Below are 20,000 nucleotides of genomic sequence, written 5' to 3'. Positions count from 1 at the left end.
TCTGTTTTGTACGCTTTGCTAAATATGATGTATTTATAGCATTTTCTTTTTACCAACAGTAGTCTAGTGATTAAAGAAGTCGGGGGTGGGGGAGGAGTTAGTCAAATGAAATGTTGTTGCCACTCCCATTTTTCATACGTCATGGTTTTCTGTTTTCCAGGTAGAAAAGTCATTTTTAAATCCTGTCGGGCTTCGTAGTGAGAATTGTTGAAACAAAGGGAAGTGTGAAGTTTCACTGGAGCTGTGGTCTGGTGTTGATTCAGGTGTTCATATTATTATAATCAGTATTTTACTCTGAATAAATGACATTTCTTACGTAAAATCATTCTTTTCTTCACTCTGCACTTTCTGCATTTCATCCAACAACAGTCTCCACATGTTTGTGGAATAATGAACTGAAATCAGTCAGTTATTGGGAAGCGTTTATGTTAATTCATTACTAATTAATTCATATGACAATGGTTGATTTTCTAACTCTTGCAATGTTGTATAAAAAAAAGACGACCCCCCCCCACAAAACTTAATTTACAGATGTAAGATTAATGGTTTAGTGAGTTTAGATCTTTCTTCAAAATATTAAAGACATAAAAACTGCTGTTGTTTAGTGTTTTCTTCTTTTGTGAGACCGAGCAGCTCTTCATCATTTCACCTCATTTGTGTTAATTTACTGTTTTTCCTCTTCAAATAAAAACAGAAAATGAAATCTGGGCAAAATAAATGAGTAAATAAACACATCATCTATTTCTTCATAAAATAAACGTGACTTTCTTTGTTTCCGTGTTGAGTTGTTGAAAGGAAACTTGAACGTTGTGTCAGCTGAGTGAAACTAAAAACTCTGAGCTGCTTGTGAACGTGTCTCTGTGGGTTGAGAGAAACATGAGAGTCGTTTAAAAAACTGATGAGTTGATGACACCTGGGATTTAATTTAATATTTAATTCTCAGCTGAGATAAAGAATATTAATAAACTGAAGTAGATCCAAACAATAATCAGAGAGAGAGAGAGAGAACAACAGGCCCAGAATGTCCACTGTCTTCAGGACATCATCTCTCAGACACTTTCTGTCCCTTGTCTCTGCTGTGAACCTCCCATCATCAATTATTTCCCAGAATGCTCCTGTTCCCAGAGGCCTGCTACAGTCTCCCCCTGGTGGTTGTTCTGAGGTGGTGGTCGAGAACATACAACAAGAATCTTCATCTACGTTTGGACAAAACGTCCTCGGTTCAGTTTTCTATTAAATATGGTAAAATGTTTATTAAACAGTTTCCTCAGAGACTTAAAGATGCTCTGCTCTTCATCGACTCTTCTTCATACTGTAAATGTCTCATTCACTTTTCTTCTGCTTGTTTCCATTACGTCAAATGGTGATGTTATTTTACCTGCACCAAGGACGAAATGTTTCCACCAGTTTGTTTGCAAGAGGAAAGAAACGCTGAGTCATGATTCCAGTGAAGTCGGTGGAAGGATGTTTATTGAGCATTAAAGCAGAGACAAGTAGAAACAGAACTTTTCTCTCCGAGATGTTTTTCTTCTCGTTACATCTGGTTTGTCACAGAGGAAATGATCCATGTGTTTGACTCATAGACTGAATATAAAGGCTTTGACTGGGATGTGCTGCTGTTATACTACAGCGCCACCTGTGGGTCAAAAGTGGAAAAGCAACCACTGCTCTGCACCTGATGCAGAAATGAAAACTTCCCATTTTTATTTACAGAGTTTTGATCTTTTGTGTCAAAGACAAAACTCGAATTTTTAACTCAAATTGATTTAAATGTGTTTAACTTTGTGTCGAACTAAATCAATTTGTGACGTGAATCCAGGAACTTCAAGATCATAAACAAAAATATACACAGAATGTGGTTCTACACACATGGAGACAAACTGAGGGACAAAGGTGGAAAATAATAAAGGCAAACTAAAATACACTATATGTGACTCTTTATAGAGTGTTTATATATTCTGCTGTTGTTGTGTCATTTTAATAAACACATTCTTCATGTGAATGAACACAATCGGTGCAAGAAGGTTGCTGGTTTGAATCCGGTTCAGATGGGTCTTCCTGTGTGGAGTCTGCATGTTCTCCACGTGTTTTCTCCAGGTGCTCCGGCTTCATCTCACAAACACATGCAGATTAGGGGTTGTGTAGATTGGAGACTACACACAAGCTGCAGCTGCTTCAGCCTCTGGATTCTCAGGACACAGCTCAGCCTCCGTCCACACACACTGTCCTCTTCACTCTCAGCTCCACAAAGATGCCTCCTCCATCCACAAAGGTCTCCCCTCCCACCTGTTGAGAGAAGAAGACATCAGTGTTACAGAGACTCACTTCATCAGCTGTGAGTCGGTGATGCAGCACATCCAGTAGAAAGAGCAGCAGGGACTTCAGTCCTGTTCAGAGGTGGAGCAGCTTCCTCTCTGCTTCATGTTCACGTGTTGGAATGAACACGCTAAGAGCTCAGTGTGTGTCCTGTAGTAGAAAATTAACTAAGCAAGGTTGAAAAAGTATTTTGTATTTGGACAGTAAGTGTTTGAAGCCTTCTCAAGAGACTTTTATGACTTGTATTACATACAACAGATGTTTGATGACTTGAGCTGTTTTCTGGTCTGAACTGTTTATGACGTCAATACAGTGAGACCTTTTGCGACTTAATTACCCATCAAAGGAAGGAGTGTATCTCTTCTTATCACCTTAGGAAACACATGTGAATCAGCTGTTATGTTTAGTTTCCTGTCCTTCCCCCACCTATGGGAACCTGTCTTGATTGGATCAGAGAGACAGCCCTATCCCCTCCTATATAAGACCCTTGTATTTGACTGTTCTTCATTTTCACCCTTGCGGTTTCCCTGTGTTGATCCTTTCTGCAGAAAGCCCCTTATTAAATACACGTAGATGACTTTGTTGTTTCCAGCCTCTTGTATCTCCAGAATTCTACCACAGTCCTCTGCATGTCAAAGTGCAGAGTGGACACCTGAGAGGTGGATTTACTGCTGTTACAGGTGAAGACATGTTTCACTGTGTGTTGATGAACATCTGCTTCTGACAAACTGGGACCAGATGAGACGGATGGACCTCAGCAGAGGTTCTGCTCTGTATAAAGAGCTCCTGGTTACCATGGTGATGAGGAGAGGCTTCAGTCCCACTGATCTCAGAGCTGTGACAAAGATCCACCTGATCAGTTCTTCACTGATGAAGTGAGAGGACAAACTGTCTCAGATCAGATGAAGACAACACCGTCTCTGTCCCTCGTGTGAGGCTGTCAGCTGTGGTCCAGCTTGTGTAAGTTACAGCGCCCCCTGGTGGCCTCTGGTGAAAATATATTACGTGACCACGACATAATAACGTGTGAACGAGACAAATAACTCGAGGCCACGAGATCTGAATTTGTTGTTTACTAACAAGACGAGTGGAAGAGAAGAAGACACACACAGTCTCTGAGGACACACACTGACTCTGAGGACACACACTGACTCTGAGGACACACACTGTCTCTGAGGACACACACTGTCTCTGAGGACACACACTGACTCTGAGGACACACACTGTCTCACTAACTCTGAGGACACACACTGTCGCACTAACTCTGAGGACACACACTGTCTCACTGTCTCTGAGGACACATACTGTCTCTGAGGACACACACTGACTCTGAGGACACACACTGTCTCACTGTCTCTGAGGACACACACTGTCTCTGAGGACACACATTGTCTCACTGACTCTGAGGACACACACTGTCTCACTGTCTCTGAGGACACAAACTGTCTCACTGTCTCTGAGGACACACACTGTCTCTGAGGACACACATTATCTCACTGACTGAGGACACACACTGTCTCACTGTCTCTGAGGACATACACTGTCTCACTGACTCTGAGGACACAAACTGTCTCTGAGGACACACATTGTCTCACTGACTTTGAGGACACACATTGTCTCACTGACTCTGAAGACACACACTGTCTCACTGTCTCTCAGGACACATACTGTCTCTGAGGACACACACTGACTCTGAGGACACACACTGTCTCACTGTCTCTGAGGACACACACTGTCTCTGAGGACACACATTGTCTCACTGACTCTGAGGACACACACTGTCTCACTGTCTCTGAGGACACAAACTGTCTCACTGTCTCTGAGGACACACACTGTCTCTGAGGACACACATTATCTCACTGACTGAGGACACACACTGTCTCACTGTCTCTGAGGACACACACTGTCTCACTGACTCTGAGGACACAAACTGTCTCTGAGGACACACATTGTCTCACTGACTCTGAGGACACACATTGTCTCACTGACTCTGAGGACACACATTGTCTCACTGACTCTGAGGACACACACTGTCTCTGAGGACACACACTGTCTCACTGTCTCTGAGGACACACACTGTCTCTGAGGACACACATTATCTCACTGACTGAGAACACACACTGTCTCACTGTCTGTGAGGACACACACTGTCTCACTGACTCTGAGGACACACACTGTCTCTGAGGACACACATTGTCTCACTGACTCTGAGGACACACATTGTCTCACTGACTCTGAGGACACACAGTGTCTAACTGTCTCTGAGGACACACATTGTCTCACTGTCTCTGAGGACACACACTGACTCTGAGGACACACACTGTCTCACTGACTCTGAGGACACACACTGTCTCACTGACTCTGAGGACACACACTGTCTCACTGACTCTGAGGACACACACTGTCTCTGAGGACACAAAGTCTCACTGACTCTGGGGACACACACTGTCTCTGAGGACACACACTGTGTCACTGACTCTGAGGACACACACTGTCTCACTGTCTCTGAGGACACACATTGTCTCACTGTCTCTGAGGACACAACTGACTCTGAGGACACACACTGTCTCACTGACTCTGAGGACACACACTGTCTCACTGACTCTGAGGACACACACTGTCTCACTGACTCTGGGGACACACACTGTCTCTGAGGACACACACTGTCTCACTGTCTCTGAGGACACACACATGGACCTGTCTCCAGGAAGCTGACTGAGGTCATCTGGTGTTTTGGGGACAGGATGAGTCTGGAGACATTGAGATGTTCTGGGTGAGTTAGAGATCAACTGAACCAACCAGATGTTGATTAAACTTCCCCTATCCGTCCCTTTTAGGAGAGTGTGCACCACACAACAGTGTAGAGTGACTGTGGTCAGTGGGCGGAGCTTTTATACGGGTTGATCTCCAACTTAACCTGGAGCAGGTGAGCCGCTCATCAGAAGTTCCCATGGTGATTTACCTCATTAAGAAGTGGACGAGCTTCGTAGGACTGAAAAAACTAAACCTGAAGTTAACCTGATAACCACAAATCCTGCTTGGTAGCACAGACCCTGGATCTGTGAGACTGACTGTGTTTAGTAAAATACTGATGAAAGCAGCGTGGACTGACTCCACCCATCTACTGACCTCAGAGTCTCCAGTCGACAGGTTGGACTCTGCTGTAGATCAAGCAGCTCCTTCACTCCTGAGTCCTGCAGGTTGTTGAAGCTCAGATCCAGTTCTCTCAGATGAGAGGGGTTTGACCTCAGAGCTGAAGCCAGAGAAGAACAGCTGATCTCTGACACACCGCAGCTCCACAACCTGGATAAAGAAACATGAATATTTGAATGTGTCCTCCTGTTGTTGTGGATCGTCATTATGTCAACACAGACTCTCAACATGCTGCTGACCTCAGTCCAGTCTGTGACCTGAAGATAAATATCAGATCAGACATGTTGGACCATTGTTTCATTCATCAGCTTCTTCTCTGTGTGTTGGTCACTGAGCAGGTTTGTGTAATTAAACACTGTTTAAAGTAGAGATGGCTCCTGATGACACTTCCTGTTTGTTTCTACACTTATCAACTGTCCAACGTGTTTCAATAAGCATGTGTCTTATTTTGAAAACCTGAGGAGGATGAGTGCTCGGCCTCAGTCCACATGTTATTTACTGACACTTTCTCAGTGATCAGGATAAGGTGAGTGCAGGTGAATGGAGTTGATGAGGTGGACGTGACTGACAGGCTGGGTGAGGGACAGATGACTGAGGGACAGTGAGCAGAGCAGAACTGAGACAAGTTAAATAAATAATGACCCAATAAGAAAGAAAGTCTGAAAAGTGAAGAAGGATTTAAGGACCTCAGACTCTCCAGTCGACAGTTTGGACTCTCCAGTCCAGAACACAGCAGCTTCACTCCTGAATCCTGCAGCTTGTTTCCTCTCAGATCCAGTTCTCTCAGATGTGAGGGGTCTGACTTCAGAGCTGAGGCCACGACTTCACAGTGAGTCTCTGAGAGGTCATAACCACCGAGTCTGTAATTAAAGAAAATATCAAATCTGTGAGAATTAAATCAGATAACACAAATTCATACAAAACGTGATCATGTGACCCTCACCCTGGTAAATCCCCTCTTTGTTAAAAACTCCTCAAGAGATTTGCTTCAAGCGTTCATTCAGACTAAGAGGTGGCCAGAGGTCAAAGGTCAAGGTCACAGAACAGGTTCAATAGCCCCTAACCCAAAACTGTCTTCAGGGGATTTCTTCACATTGTGACTCACTACTGATTAGATTTCAGTAAAGGTCAAAGTGACCTCATGTTATTGTGAAGTCAACATGTCGGAAACCTGGACACTGCACTGGTTGGTGGTGGAGGACGAACACACACACACGCACCTCCCCCCCACACACACACACACACAAACAGACACACACGCACAAACCCCCCCCCCACACACACACAGACACACACACACACACAGACTCACAGACTCACAGACACACACACACACACATCCAGACACACACACACACACACAGACACACACACACACACACAGACACACGCGCGCACACGGACACACCCCCCCCACACACACACACATCCCCAGACACACACAGACACACACACACGCACAGACAAACACCCCCATACCCACACATACACACCCCCAGACACACACACACACACTCACAAACACACACATACACACCCCCAGACACACACAGACACACACACAGACACACACGCCCCCCCCCACACACACACAAAAACAGACACACACGCACAAACCCCCCCCACACACACACAGACACACACACACAGACTCACAGACACACAGACACACACACAAACACATCCAGACACACACACACACACAAACACACAGACACACACACACAGACACACGCGCGCACACGGACACACACACACCCCCACACACACACACACACACACACACAGACACACACACACGCACAGACAAACACCCCCATACCCACACAAACACACACACAGACACACACATCCCCCCCACACACACACACACACACATACACACACACAGACACACACACCCCCACAGACACACACACGACCCCCACACACACACACATACAAACCCCCAGACACACACACACACACACACACACACCCCACACACACACACACACAGACACACACATCCCGCCCCCACACACACACACACACACACACATACACACAGACACACACACCCCCACAGACACACACACCCACACACACACATACACACACACACACCCCCATACAAACCCCCAGACACACACAGACACACACACACACACACACACACCCCACACACACACACATACACACCCCCAGACACACACAGACACACACACACAGACACACATACATACACACACACACATACACACCCCCAGACACACACAGACACACACACACATACACACACCCCCACACACACACATACACACCAACAAACACACACACACACACATACACCCCCCCAGAGACACAACCCCACACGCACCCCCCCCCACACACACACACACAAACACACAAACAGACACACACACACACACAGACACACACATCCCCCCCCACACACACACAGACACACACACACACAAACAAACACACACCCCCACACCCCCAGACACACACACACACACACATACACACCCCCAGACACACACAACCACACACACACAAACACACACACAACCCACACCCACACACACATACACACACACTAACACAGACACACAAACACACCCACAAACACACACACACCCTCCCCCCCCACACACATACCAACACACACCCACAGCCTCCCCCCCACACACACACACAGACACACACATGCCCCCCCACACACACACAACCCCCCCACACACACACAAACACACTCACAGAGCCTTCCTACAGTTCCTCACAGCTGGGATCAGTCTCCGTCGACCCTGGTCTGATGTTTTGAACTTCTTCAGGTCCAACTCATCCAGAACCTCCTCTGACATCTGCAGCATGTAGGCCAGAGCTGAGCAGTGGATCAAAGAGAGTTCCTCCTTTGATCTGTTCCCTGACGTCAGGAACTGTTTCATCTGCTGATGAACTGAGTGGTCGTTCATCTCAGTCAGACAGTGGAAGATGTTGATGCTTCTGTCAGGAGAAATGTCATGACTCTTCATCTCCTTCAGGTTGTTGATGACTCTCTGGACGATCTCTGGATTGTTCCTTGTCTGACCCAGCAGGCCTCCTAAGACTCTCTGGTTGGACTCCAGACTGAGGCCGTGAAGGAAGCGAACAAACAGATCCAGATGACCATTTGTACTGGTGAGGGATTTCTCCATGGTTCTCTTCAGGAGGTCATCCAGGTAGGAGGTACTGGCTGTGTCCCCATTTGTTCCCATGAAGTTGTTGACTTCTTCTATGTGTGTGTTACAGTGGAACATGTAGACTGCAGCCAGAAACTCCTGAACGCTCAGATGAACAAAGCAGTAGACTGATTTCTGGAAGATCACACACTCTCTTCTGAAGATCTCAGTACAAACTCCTGAGTACACCGAGGCCTCTGTGACATTAAGACCACACTGCTCCAGGTCTTCTTGGTAGAACATGATGTTTCCTTCCTCCAGATGTTTAAGTGCCAGCCTCCCCAGCTTCAGGAGAACATCCTTGTCAGCCTCCGTCAGCTGCTGTGGAGTCGTCTCATGTCCCTCACCGTACTTGTTGTTCTTCCTCTTTGTCTGAACCAGCAGGAAGTGTGAGTACAGGTCAGTCAGGGTCTTGGGCAGCTCTCCTCTCTGGTCGGTGGTCAACATGTGCTCCAGAACTGTAGCACTGATCCAGCAGAAGACTGGGATTTGACACATGATGTGGAGGCTCCTGGACGTCTTGACGTGTGAGATGATTCTGCTGCACAGCTCTTCATCACTGAATCTCCTCCTGAAGTACTCCTCCTTCTGGGCGTCAGTGAAGCCTCGTACTTCTGTGACCCTGTCAACACATGTAGGAGGGATCTGATTGGACGCCGCAGGTCTGGAGGTTATCCAGACGAGAGCCGAGGGAAGCAGATTTCCCCGGATGAGGTTTGTCAGCAGCACGTTGACTGATGACGTCTGTGTGACCTCAGACACAAGCTCCCTGTGGTCGAAGTCCAGAGAAGGTCTGCTTTCATCCAGGCCGTCAAAGATGAACAAAGGTTTACAGACAGCGAGCGTCTCTGCCGTGAGCTTCTGTAACGCTGGATGGAAAACACGGAGCAGCGTGAGGAGACTGTGCTGCTGGTCCTTCACCAGGTTCAGCTCCCTGAACGAAAGCACAGTCAGCAGACCCACATCCTGGTTTTCTAAACCCTCTGCCCAGTCCAGAGTGAACTTCTGCACCAAGAAGGTTTTTCCAACGCCAGCGACGCCGTTTGTCAGGACGACTCTGATGCTGCTCTGCTGGTCAGTGGAGGCTTTAAAGATGTCGTGGTACTTGATGGGAGTGTCGTGGAGGATCTTCTTCTTGGAAGCCGTCTCAAGCTGCCTCACCTCATGTTGAGTATTAACCTCTTCACTCTGTCCCTCTGTGATGTAGAGCTCAGTGTAGATCCTGTTGAGGAGGGTTCTACTTCCTGTTTCATCACTTCCTTCAGTCACATGTTCACATTTCCTCCTCAGACTGAGCTTATGTTCATCTAAAACCTCCTGCAGTTCAAGATCTACTGAAAGACAAGAAACAATGTCAGAGAATCTGAAAATCTGTTGATTGTTTATCAGATACAGAAAAACTATAGAAAATAAAAGCGTTTTAACTCTGTGGTTTATAAAGATGTTAAATGTTGATGCTGTATGAAGGAACAAGATATAACAACTTGTGCTGATGTCAGAAGTGAAGACATCAGAAGACACTTGTACAGTGCTGCTCTGACCGGCTGTCTGAGCTCCAGCTCCTGTTCGGGATTTTTTTCCACACTGGGGACAGGAGGAGTCTCCTGAAGAACCAGTCTGGTCCCAGTATGAGGTGATGCACTGTCTGCAGAACCAGTGTCCACAGCTTGTGGAGACTGGATCCTTCAGGACGTCCTGACACGAAGCACAGCAGGACGACTGCTCCTCCTCAGAAACATGACTCCTCTTCCTCTCCCTGTGAAGACATGTCCTGATCAGTCACATGTCACAGTCACAGGTTGTCATTACTTCTGTCAAGTGGGTTTTGTTTTAACCCAGTATGTTATGTGATGGTTGGTTCGTTAGTGGGATTATAAAAAAACGATATATTACCAGTAAACTTGGTGGAAGGTTATGGTCTGTGAACCAGATCGGGGGGGGGATCCTCTTTCACAGACATGTTCAGAGGACTGATGTTTACCAGTGTGTGGAATTTGGTGAAGATTCAAATCAAAATGAGTCTCTAGTGAATTTCAAAGTGGTTTCATAAGGAGCGTGTTGGTTCTTGGTGGAGGTCTGAGGTCTTTGAGTGATTCTGAGAGATTAGTCACCAACTTCAATTAAGCTGTGTCCTAATGCAGGGGCCACACTAGAGGAAACTAAATCCTCTTCAGAGCAGGTCACAGTAGAAACAGTCTCTTACTCTGTGTGTGCGGGTCCAGGTTCTTTACTGAAGTGTGGAGGAGGATGCATGGACCAGTCACTCTTCAGAGACAGACAGCTGGACCCTGGAGACTCTGCTCTCAGTCTGTGGTCCTGACCTCTGCAAACACAAACATGTTTTTATTCAGAACACATAATTCACTGGTTCATTCTCTGAGGATTCAGTTTGGAGGTTCACATGTTTGATGCAGGTCTCTTACTTATTGTGTGAGGGTCCAGGTTCATTACTGAAGTTTAGAGGTTCTTTTCTGGACCGGTCACTCTTCAGAGACACACAGCTGGACCCTGGAGACTCTGCTCTCAGTCTGTGGTCCTGACCTCTGCAAACACAAACATGTTTGTATTAAGAACACATCATTCACTGGTTCCTTCTCTGAGGATTCAGTTTGGAGGTTCACATGTTTGTAGCAGGTCTCTTACTTTGTGTGGGAGGGTCCAGGTTCATAACTGAAGAGTAGAGGAGGTTCCATGGACCAGTCACTCTTCAGAGACACACAGCTTAACACTGGAGACTCTGCTCTGTCCTCCTCTTCCTCCTCATAACCACTCATCTTCAGTCTGAGAGGAAAGACACACACTGACTTTGAGCTCAAACACACGAAATGAAGCCAGGTATGTAAATTCAGTGTTTATTCAAATATAACCGAGTCAACGCTCCTACACTATTTCCCTGTTGTCACGGTAACCTGAGACAGTTGTAGGTTTAATGTGTTGGACTCTGCAGATCACAGCGTTGAGTCAAACTGTTGATCAGGGCCAAGGCTCATATGCCGACATAACTCAAAGCTAGAATTTGCTGTTGAGGGGGATTTCCTCTCTTTAAGAGGCATGTTTGCACTGCAGAATGAAATATCATGAGAAAATACGATACACACAACCACACACAACCACTGTGATTGTGCTGTTGTTGATATTACTGTTGCTGCTGTTAAAATAATATTTTGTCATATGACAAATCTAATCCTATTCTGAATTCATAATTTATTCTATCTTTGATGATAATTGAATAAAAAGATTAAAAAGTATTATTAATAAAAGGGAGGATGACAAAATCACAATTCAAACACATTCACCATATGACTTTGTTTAATCAGACACACACACACACACACACACACACACACACACAAACACACACACACACACACACACACAAACACAGAAAACGTTGGCAGAAGTACAAAAGACATGCGTTCATGTAGAAACACACCAAACAATGTGAAGTCTGCTACAAACCCGTTCACCGGCGTTGCAGTTCTTCGTCCCGTTGTCTCACACAGAGCTGCGCGTCCTCGGAGTCAGGGTGTGGTGTCTGCAGAAGAGGGAACAACAGGAAGAGCTCAGGTGACAACTCATCATGTGACCCAGGGGCGGCTCCTGGGCCTAAATGCTGAGCAACTGCCACAAGAGGCTGATTTATCATGACGTGATAAATAACCCTAACACCATCGTCCTCTAACCCGGAGACAGAAGCGCCGCAGAGCAACACCCAAAGCTGTTCGCCTCCATTCAGCTCCCATGTTAATCGATGGGGCTGTTCGCACCTGCAGCGAAGGGCCGGGGACCCCCAGGGTCGCACTGAAAATCGTTACACTATCACTTATAAACAATATAAGTGACATGTTATATTTTATATGAATGATTAGATATGCATCCCATTACTTTCGATTTCCCCGCTGTTCTGCTGGAGTTTCAATTTTCCCGAATTTTGCAACCAGGTGATTACATTTTCCCATCTTTAATGATGTACTTATTCCACACATTTGTCAGTTGTGTCTATCAGATTTCAGTACATCAGATTTCTAACCCTAACCCTCTTTTTGATATTTTTATAATAAAATGTTTGTATTTTTTTGTGTAGCCTTAATCCAGTATTTGATTTTTTAAAATATTTTTTTATTTTATATATTATTTAATTTTTTTATTAACTAATGAATGTAATCTCTGGAGTGAATGTAGGTGTGTGTCAGTGTGTGTCTTTGTGTGTGTGTGTGTGTATCTGTGTCTAGGTAGAAGAGTAAAAACAAATGTCACAGTTATAGCGTTTTGATGAATTAAATTAACCCAAACAAAGTTCAGACTGAGAATGAAGAATTTCACCAAATTTCGGAAACAAATGCTTCTGTAATCATGATTTATTTACAGAAAACATTCAGTCAAAAGTAGAAATAACTAACAACTGGAAAGTGTTTGTCACAGTTCATATTGTTTGGGGATATGTGCAGTCATCCAGGATGGCGACCGCGGCTCAGTCAGATGAACCCAGATCAGAAGCAGTGAGCAGAGTGTGTCTGCTCAAAGTGAAACAAGGAGTGGTTCTGTAGGTTGTGTGGTAAAGTGAGTGAGAGCTTATTGTTGTGTTGGTTGTTCTCGTTGGATCTGCCTTCCCGAGTTCAAACATAATCTCCACTGTTCATCTTGGCCATCTTCTGTCGGAGGATCTGGATCTCCAGCTGCAGCTTCTCTCTCTCCAGCAGCAGGTTCCCTCTCTTCAGCTCCAGCAGATCCTCGTCCAGCGGCACGAGGCCCACAGGTACTGACTCGACCGGCCACTTCGGTTTCACACCTGCAGAGGAAACACACACAATTCACTGGATCCTGCAGCTTCATCTGCACATGTTACCATGGCTGAGTTGTAAACAATACAGTCATTTAATTAAGTAAGAAAGCAGCGGTATCCCTCAAATGTTCATGGACAGATGAATGTCCATGAACATTCTACAGATGAATGTCAATGGAATACAAAAAATATTAAAAAACGTGATTCATAGGCCCCTAGAACAAATTTTTCCAAGGTTTCCTCAAATTTTTTCCTCAGTGTTTATCTGATACTTTGCAGCATCAAACAAACTCTGCTTAACAGCTTATTATGAAACCTACTGCAACGTGGGCTGTTGACACATTCACAGTTTACATTGAGAATAATTCATGGATCTTAATAAAAAAAAACTATCATATTTAAGTGATAAATATCGGAATGTGTGTGCAGATTGTTAAAAGCCTTGGAGAAGTTATTTTCTCTCCTGTGTTCCATTCTAGTTTCTAGTAGGTTTATGGCAGATTTACATGTATTTGCAACAACATCACAGATAATTGATCCTCAGTGGATGTGGCACTCGATCATATCCAAATGTTCCATGTCTGTGTGTTGAGATTTGTTAAGACTAAATTAATGTTTTGACCATGAACTAGAGATTTAAATCCAGCACCTTCCCTTCAAATCTCCTGCTTTCCCCTTTGAGCACAACAGGTTTCATTGTCCCATCTAAAGTCCATGATCTCTAACTGGTAAATGCAGTTGCTCCCACTAGCTGGGATCCCTCAGTGGTTTCTACATTTTCTTTTACCCTGGGTTTTTGTTTGAGGGTTAAGAACATGAAATCCCCTGTGAGACTAACTGGGATTAGTGAATATGGGCTTTACAAATAAAATGTGATTGATTCACAGAAAAACAACTTCTATTTAACATTCACAGTTATTTCTACAATCATATTTTATATAATTACCATTCTCGTCATCTATCTTGTTTACGGACTTCAGCTCCACCTCCACTGGGTAATGGTCGCTGACTTTCAGAGCCTGGAAAATAAACAGTTATGTATTGATGAACAACCGCTGTGTGAGGTGGAGTGTGAACTTGGTAACGTTGGCTTTTACTAAGTAAGTACAAACTAGAAATGTACATGTAAATCTAAAACAAGCATTGTTGGATGCTGGACGGAAAAATCAAACCGACAAATTGCTCGCACGCTGCAAGGCTCCGATTTTCAATGGACAGATGCTGCCTTCAAATAAAATGTTTTTTTTACAGTTTTCAGACTCCATTTGAACACTTGTTCCTTGAAAATGTCCACGAGTTGTGACATGTTTGCTGACATATTCAGAAAATGGTGAGGCCACAGAAGTGGATTTTTCTTTGGACATTAAGCTGGTGTATTGTTATTTTAGTCCGGTCTTTGTGATTTTATATTACGTCAGAGAAAAACGTTGATGTCCCGACAGTCTCCTCTCCTCTCTCCTTTTTTGTGCCTTTGTATGTCCTGCAATACATCTCGTGTTTGCTATCTTACTAAAGTCTTAACCTCACTTTGTAGCTTTTATATTTCTCTTCTTAGCAACAAATTCTGACCCGAAATTACACTGATCTTATATTTTAACGCATATGAGTCACAGTGCTTCATTTTTGTCCAAAAATGTCTTGTAACAAGATGTAAATAAAATAGTATCCAACAAATGAACTACTTCCTCCCGTTTAAGTAATGTTTTTGCAAAAAGCTCCAGTGCTCCACTCAATGCTCAGAGAGTTAATGAGCCTATTTGATATCTAACTACATAGGATATCTTTTAACGATAATAAAAATATCAAACCTGCTCGTCACTGAGTCCATAAGCCTTCTGGAAGTTGAAGGGTTTGGCAGAGTTAGGTACGATGGCCTGGAGCATGTCGTCTCCGTAGACCACGATCCTGAACACACACGACACAGGGTTCCAGCGTCAGTTGTTCAATGAATACACACATGCATTATTATGTGTTGATGGATTCCTATGTACATGGACATTTTATTATCTGGCAAAAATATATATATTAAGAGATAATGATGACAAGTTAAAGCAATTATTGTGAGAAGTTGTTTGAGGCCTTTGTAAAGATTGACTTATAATAACATCCTATTTGTTTTCCTCCAGTTTCCACCACCAGTGTTTTTCTGTCACCTGTCGTATGAGTGGTCGTTCCCGGTGCTGGCCGTGGTGTCGACATCGTCTCCAATCAGCCAGTGGAAGTTCTTGTCGTTACGGATACGAATGCCCTTCATCGCCTTCTTGGAGACGTAGGAGCCATCGGCGTTGAAGTCGCCCAGGATCATCACGTTCTGGAGCACAGAGGAGACGGAGAGCTGAATGAATCTGAGTCACTATGAGGGGAAGTCTGCCCTCGTCTGCTTATTGAATTCTCCCTGAAACAGCTGAAATGTTATCTCTCTACTGCCTGAAGATCTGAAGAGAAGTTACAGTTTTAAGTTGATTAAAAGTGAAGGTGAAGTCTGCCCCAATTTTACATTGATTAAACAGTTGTGCACATTCTTCAGAGTCTGAGCAGAAACATTACACTTGAACAAACATCCGTGAGATAAGAATGATCGAAAACGACTTTAGTCGAGCACATGTCCCATCTTCTAACATGGTTTATGGTCGATACTGCAGCCAGCCAGCAGGGGGCAACCCAGATGTTTTGGTTTCATTTTGGGGGATTTGTCAATTGGTCAACAGCGTCAGTACCGATGATCCTTACATCAGTGCTCCACGCCTTCTTGACGTGCAGGAAGACGTCGTAGAGCTCGTCCAGCTCCGTCTCTGAGTCCTCTGGTTTGGTGTGAACTGGGATCATCACCAGGTCCTTCAGCACTACACACACACACACACACACACACACACACACACACACACACACACACACACACACACACACACACACACAAACACACAGAGTTATTACCTCCTGTTAACTTAGCTGCTGTTCACTTCACCCAGGTTCAACACTAATTCTAAAAGTTGCATGACTCTCGTCTTCTACCTGTATTGAGGCATCTGAATCGCAGGATGTATGGATCTCTGGCGAAAACGTCTCCTCCCTCATTCAGCTGGTCGTCAAACTGATGGGAGCCCACCAAGTCGACCAAGTCATCCCTACCAACACACACACACACACACACACACACACACACACACACACACGAGCAAACCAAAGTTAGTTTAAAGTTTATCATTGTATTTTGAACATTTGAGTTGACTTAAGGCCGATTTATACTAGGCTTTTTACGCACGCACGCGAGCGACGCAACACGGCCCTCACGTACTTGCGGGGGGCGTGTTGCGGCTTGCGTGCGTCAGCCAATTTTTCGGACTATATGACAAAGCGACGCAAGCCTCACGCAGCCCGCAAGGCTTGTGATTGGTCTGCTTACTACATCCCGTCCGGAGTCTAGTTTCCGGTTTCAATCCCGGAAACTGCGGAAACCACGGAAGATTTAGAAGAACGAATATGGACCAAATAGAAGAGCACTTGGCAGAAAAGATCCGAAACTATGACCACTAGTATAACCCGTCACTGACCGGCGGATTTGTCCGCCAGAAAAAGGCTCTGAGGAGCCGCCTTGGCGATGTAAATTAACGTGTGCCACGCACGAAGAAGAGCCGACTTCAACAAAAAACATTACTCCGCCTAGTGGTCTGGCGGTGAATTGCGTTGCAACACCCGCAACCGTGAGGGAACTATAAACCAAAACGAGTCCGTAGAAGCTGCGTGCGTGCGTGCGTGCGTGCGTGCGTGCGTGCGTGCGTGCGTGCTTGCGTAAAAACCGACTATAATTCGGCCTTTACTGAGTGTAAAATGGAACTGGTTCTAATAACAATAAATAAATAAATAAACCCAAAAAACCATCACTTTCCTGCAGCAATATCTCACAAACACTGTTTTCTTATGATTCCAACTGAACGCAGTGTCAGTAAATCTAAGACCAACAGAAAGTCTCATGCTTGTGTATCAGGTTTGTTTCCACGTACAACGAGCAGCATCTCTTCAGACTCAGTTATCTGTTCAGGCTCGTGTATCATTTCAGTCGGAGCTGTGTCGGCTGCAGGTGAACTCTCACCTGTACAGGAACATGAACTGCTCCTTGTAGCGCGTTCGACCCAGACGACTGCTGATCTTCAGAGTGTAGTGATGCTTCCTGTTGCTTTGGTACAGACAGACAGACAGACAGACAGACAGACAGACAGACAGACAGACAGACAGACAGACAGACAGACAGACAGACAGACAGACAGACAGACAGACAGACAGACAGACAGACAGACAGACAGACAGACAGACAGACAGACAGACAGACAGACAGACAGACAGACAGACAGAAAGACAGACAGACAGGCAGGCAGGCAGACAGACAGACAGACAGACAGACAGACAGACAGACAGACAGACAGACAGACAGACAGACAGACAGACAGACAGACAGACAGACAGACAGACAGACAGACAGACAGACAGACAGACAGACAGACAGACAGACAGACAGACAGACAGACAGACAGACAGACAGACAGACAGACAGACAGACAGACAGACAGACAGACAGACAGACAGACAGACAGACAGACAGACAGACAGACAGACAGACAGACAGACAGACAGACAGACAGACAGACAGACAGACAGACAGACAGACAGACAGACAGACAGACAGACAGACAGACAGACAGACAGAAAAGGGACATGTTTTTACGTGTTAATTTCATTTGCTCCTAAATACCTTTTATTAAAGACAGTTGGATCAAACTAAATGTCGTGGAGCACCATCACACCTGCTTAACTTCAACATGTTAGTATTTGTAAGTTCTGCATTGTGGAGTATCCTGAGCACAATAATGATAATGATGATAATAATAATAACAATAATAGTAATAGTGATGATAATGCTGCACTGACTTGTTGAGTGCATCCAGGAAGGTTTTGATAGACTCTCCGCTGATGTCCACCACTTCCAGAATCACAATGATGTCATATCGAGACACGATCTGAGGTGAGAGAGAGAGAGAGAGAGATTTAACCATTTCTTCCAAAAAAAGGCTTATCTCCCTGTTTCCAGCGCTTTTCTGACATTTGAGCTGATATGTGATGAAAAAGTCAAGATTTTAATAAAGTTTATCATTGTATTTTGAACATTTAACTTACTATGTTTAAAATGGAACTGGTTCTAATAACAGATCAACAAGACCTTGAATCAAAGCCAACAACAGTGAAGTGTGAGCTTGAAATATGCATCTTGTTCATTTTAATAGAGAGAGAGACTCAGTGTGACATCAAATCTAATAACATCAGTAACGTAAGATTCATTATTCAGTTTTTTACAGTTTTGAAACAGTGATTGGAAAAAATATTCTTGGAAACATACCAATTGATGAATCCAGATAATAATCATCAGGTTAAGAAGTAATGCAGATACTCAACACTCAGTTTTTAATTAAACTTATTGACTATTATTTATATTATATATTCATTGTTTTATTGATGTATTTCTTAAATATTCTTAATGTTTTGCTGGAATTTGTCTGATTTCTTTTCAATTGGTAGTTTTCTCCACATGTGTGTGTGTGTGTGTGTGTGGGCGTGTGTGTGTGTGGGCGTGTGTGTGAAGACGTGTGTTGTTGTTACCTTGGTCAGGATATTGACAACATCTGGATCGGACACTTTGCTTTTTCCAAACTTCTGAATGTTAAAAGATGCCACTTTCATGGTGGCTGTGGAGAGAAAGAAAAGACATGTCAGGAATTCAGTGGAAACTCTGTCAGTAACTAAATAAACATTTAAAGTGTGCGTTGGTGAGTGTGTTTGTGTGTGTGTGTGTGTGTGTGTGTATGTGTGTTTTTATGAGCAGCTGCTCCTCATAAAACCTGACCAGTAATTTACCTCAGTTTCGCCTGAGGCCTGGTCAGAGACGACAAAATACAAACTGTGATAAACCAGATAAACCAGTATCTCATTGAGGCTGGTCCTATTCAGCAGGTGGGCGTGTCTTATGATGTGTGTGTCAGAGCAAATGAAAACATAACGAAAGGTGAAGAATCTCAAAAGAACTTAATTAAAGGTGATTGGATCAATAATAGTTTGTTTTTGTTTTTAATGAGAACTTTCTTCATCTAAAGATTAATTGATTTCCCTGGAGTCAATCCCAGCTGACAGTGTGAGTAAAGTAATTTCATGTTGTTTTGTTTTGACAGAATATGTTTTTATTAAGCTTTACTTTATTAAATAGAAACCCCACGAGTTCACTTTGACACTTAGTTTTTGTTGTTAACAGGATTTAATTTGCGGGTGACGACTTCCCCTTCAGGAAATGATGGAGCTGTTTTCTTTCTTTCTTCCCAAATAAAGTCTTGTTGAGCTCCGTTCTTCAGCCGAGGGAAACATGCAGGACTTGTTCTGACAGGTTCAGCACGACCACCACTCCCAAACCCCCCATTAGCCCGTCTCCCCTGAGTCCTGCCTTACATCCTCACAGCACACACCACTGCTCTGAGGCTGTAGGCTGCTCTACTGTAAATTCCTCC

General features: G+C 44.4%; 1 protein-coding gene and 1 long non-coding RNA gene across 2 annotated transcripts; both read right to left on the bottom strand.

Annotated features, from left to right (window-relative positions):
* Positions 1–1,452: 1,452 nt before the first annotated feature.
* LOC133000514 (uncharacterized) lies at positions 1,453–5,575 on the bottom strand. The gene is made up of 2 exons (XR_009678202.1): positions 5,446–5,575; positions 1,453–2,286 (listed from the first exon to the last, which is right to left on the bottom strand). It is a non-coding gene; the product is annotated as an uncharacterized LOC133000514 (long non-coding RNA).
* A 6,560-nt stretch (positions 5,576–12,135) lies between these two features.
* Positions 12,136–19,185, bottom strand: LOC133000134 (deoxyribonuclease-1-like). Its single transcript, XM_061070008.1, has 10 exons — positions 19,105–19,185; positions 18,370–18,467; positions 17,546–17,629; positions 16,468–16,580; positions 16,186–16,298; positions 15,609–15,766; positions 15,264–15,360; positions 14,402–14,474; positions 13,295–13,461; positions 12,136–12,207 (listed from the first exon to the last, which is right to left on the bottom strand). The coding sequence occupies exons 1-10, from the start codon at positions 19,183–19,185 to the stop codon at positions 12,136–12,138; spliced, it is 1,056 nt and encodes a 351-aa protein (XP_060925991.1).
* Between the last annotated feature and the right edge of the window lie 815 nt (positions 19,186–20,000).

The sequence above is a fragment of the Limanda limanda genome, chromosome 4 (assembly GCF_963576545.1).
Source record: "Limanda limanda chromosome 4, fLimLim1.1, whole genome shotgun sequence".
NCBI lineage: Eukaryota > Metazoa > Chordata > Actinopteri > Pleuronectiformes > Pleuronectidae > Limanda > Limanda limanda.
Note: the sequence above shows the minus strand (reverse complement) of the source record. Positions and strands in the feature narration are given on the sequence as shown.

Coding starts and splice junctions, on each gene's coding strand:
- LOC133000134 (XM_061070008.1), bottom strand. CDS start 19,185: ATGAAAGTGGCATCTTTTAACATTCAGAAGTTTGGAAAAAGCAAAGTG. Junction 18,468..19,104: donor TTGTCAATATCCTGACCAAG/GTAACAACAACA, acceptor CTCTCACCTCAG/ATCGTGTCTCGATATGACAT. Junction 16,581..17,545: donor CAGTTCATGTTCCTGTACAG/GTGAGAGTTCAC, acceptor GTGTGTTGGTAG/GGATGACTTGGTCGACTTGG.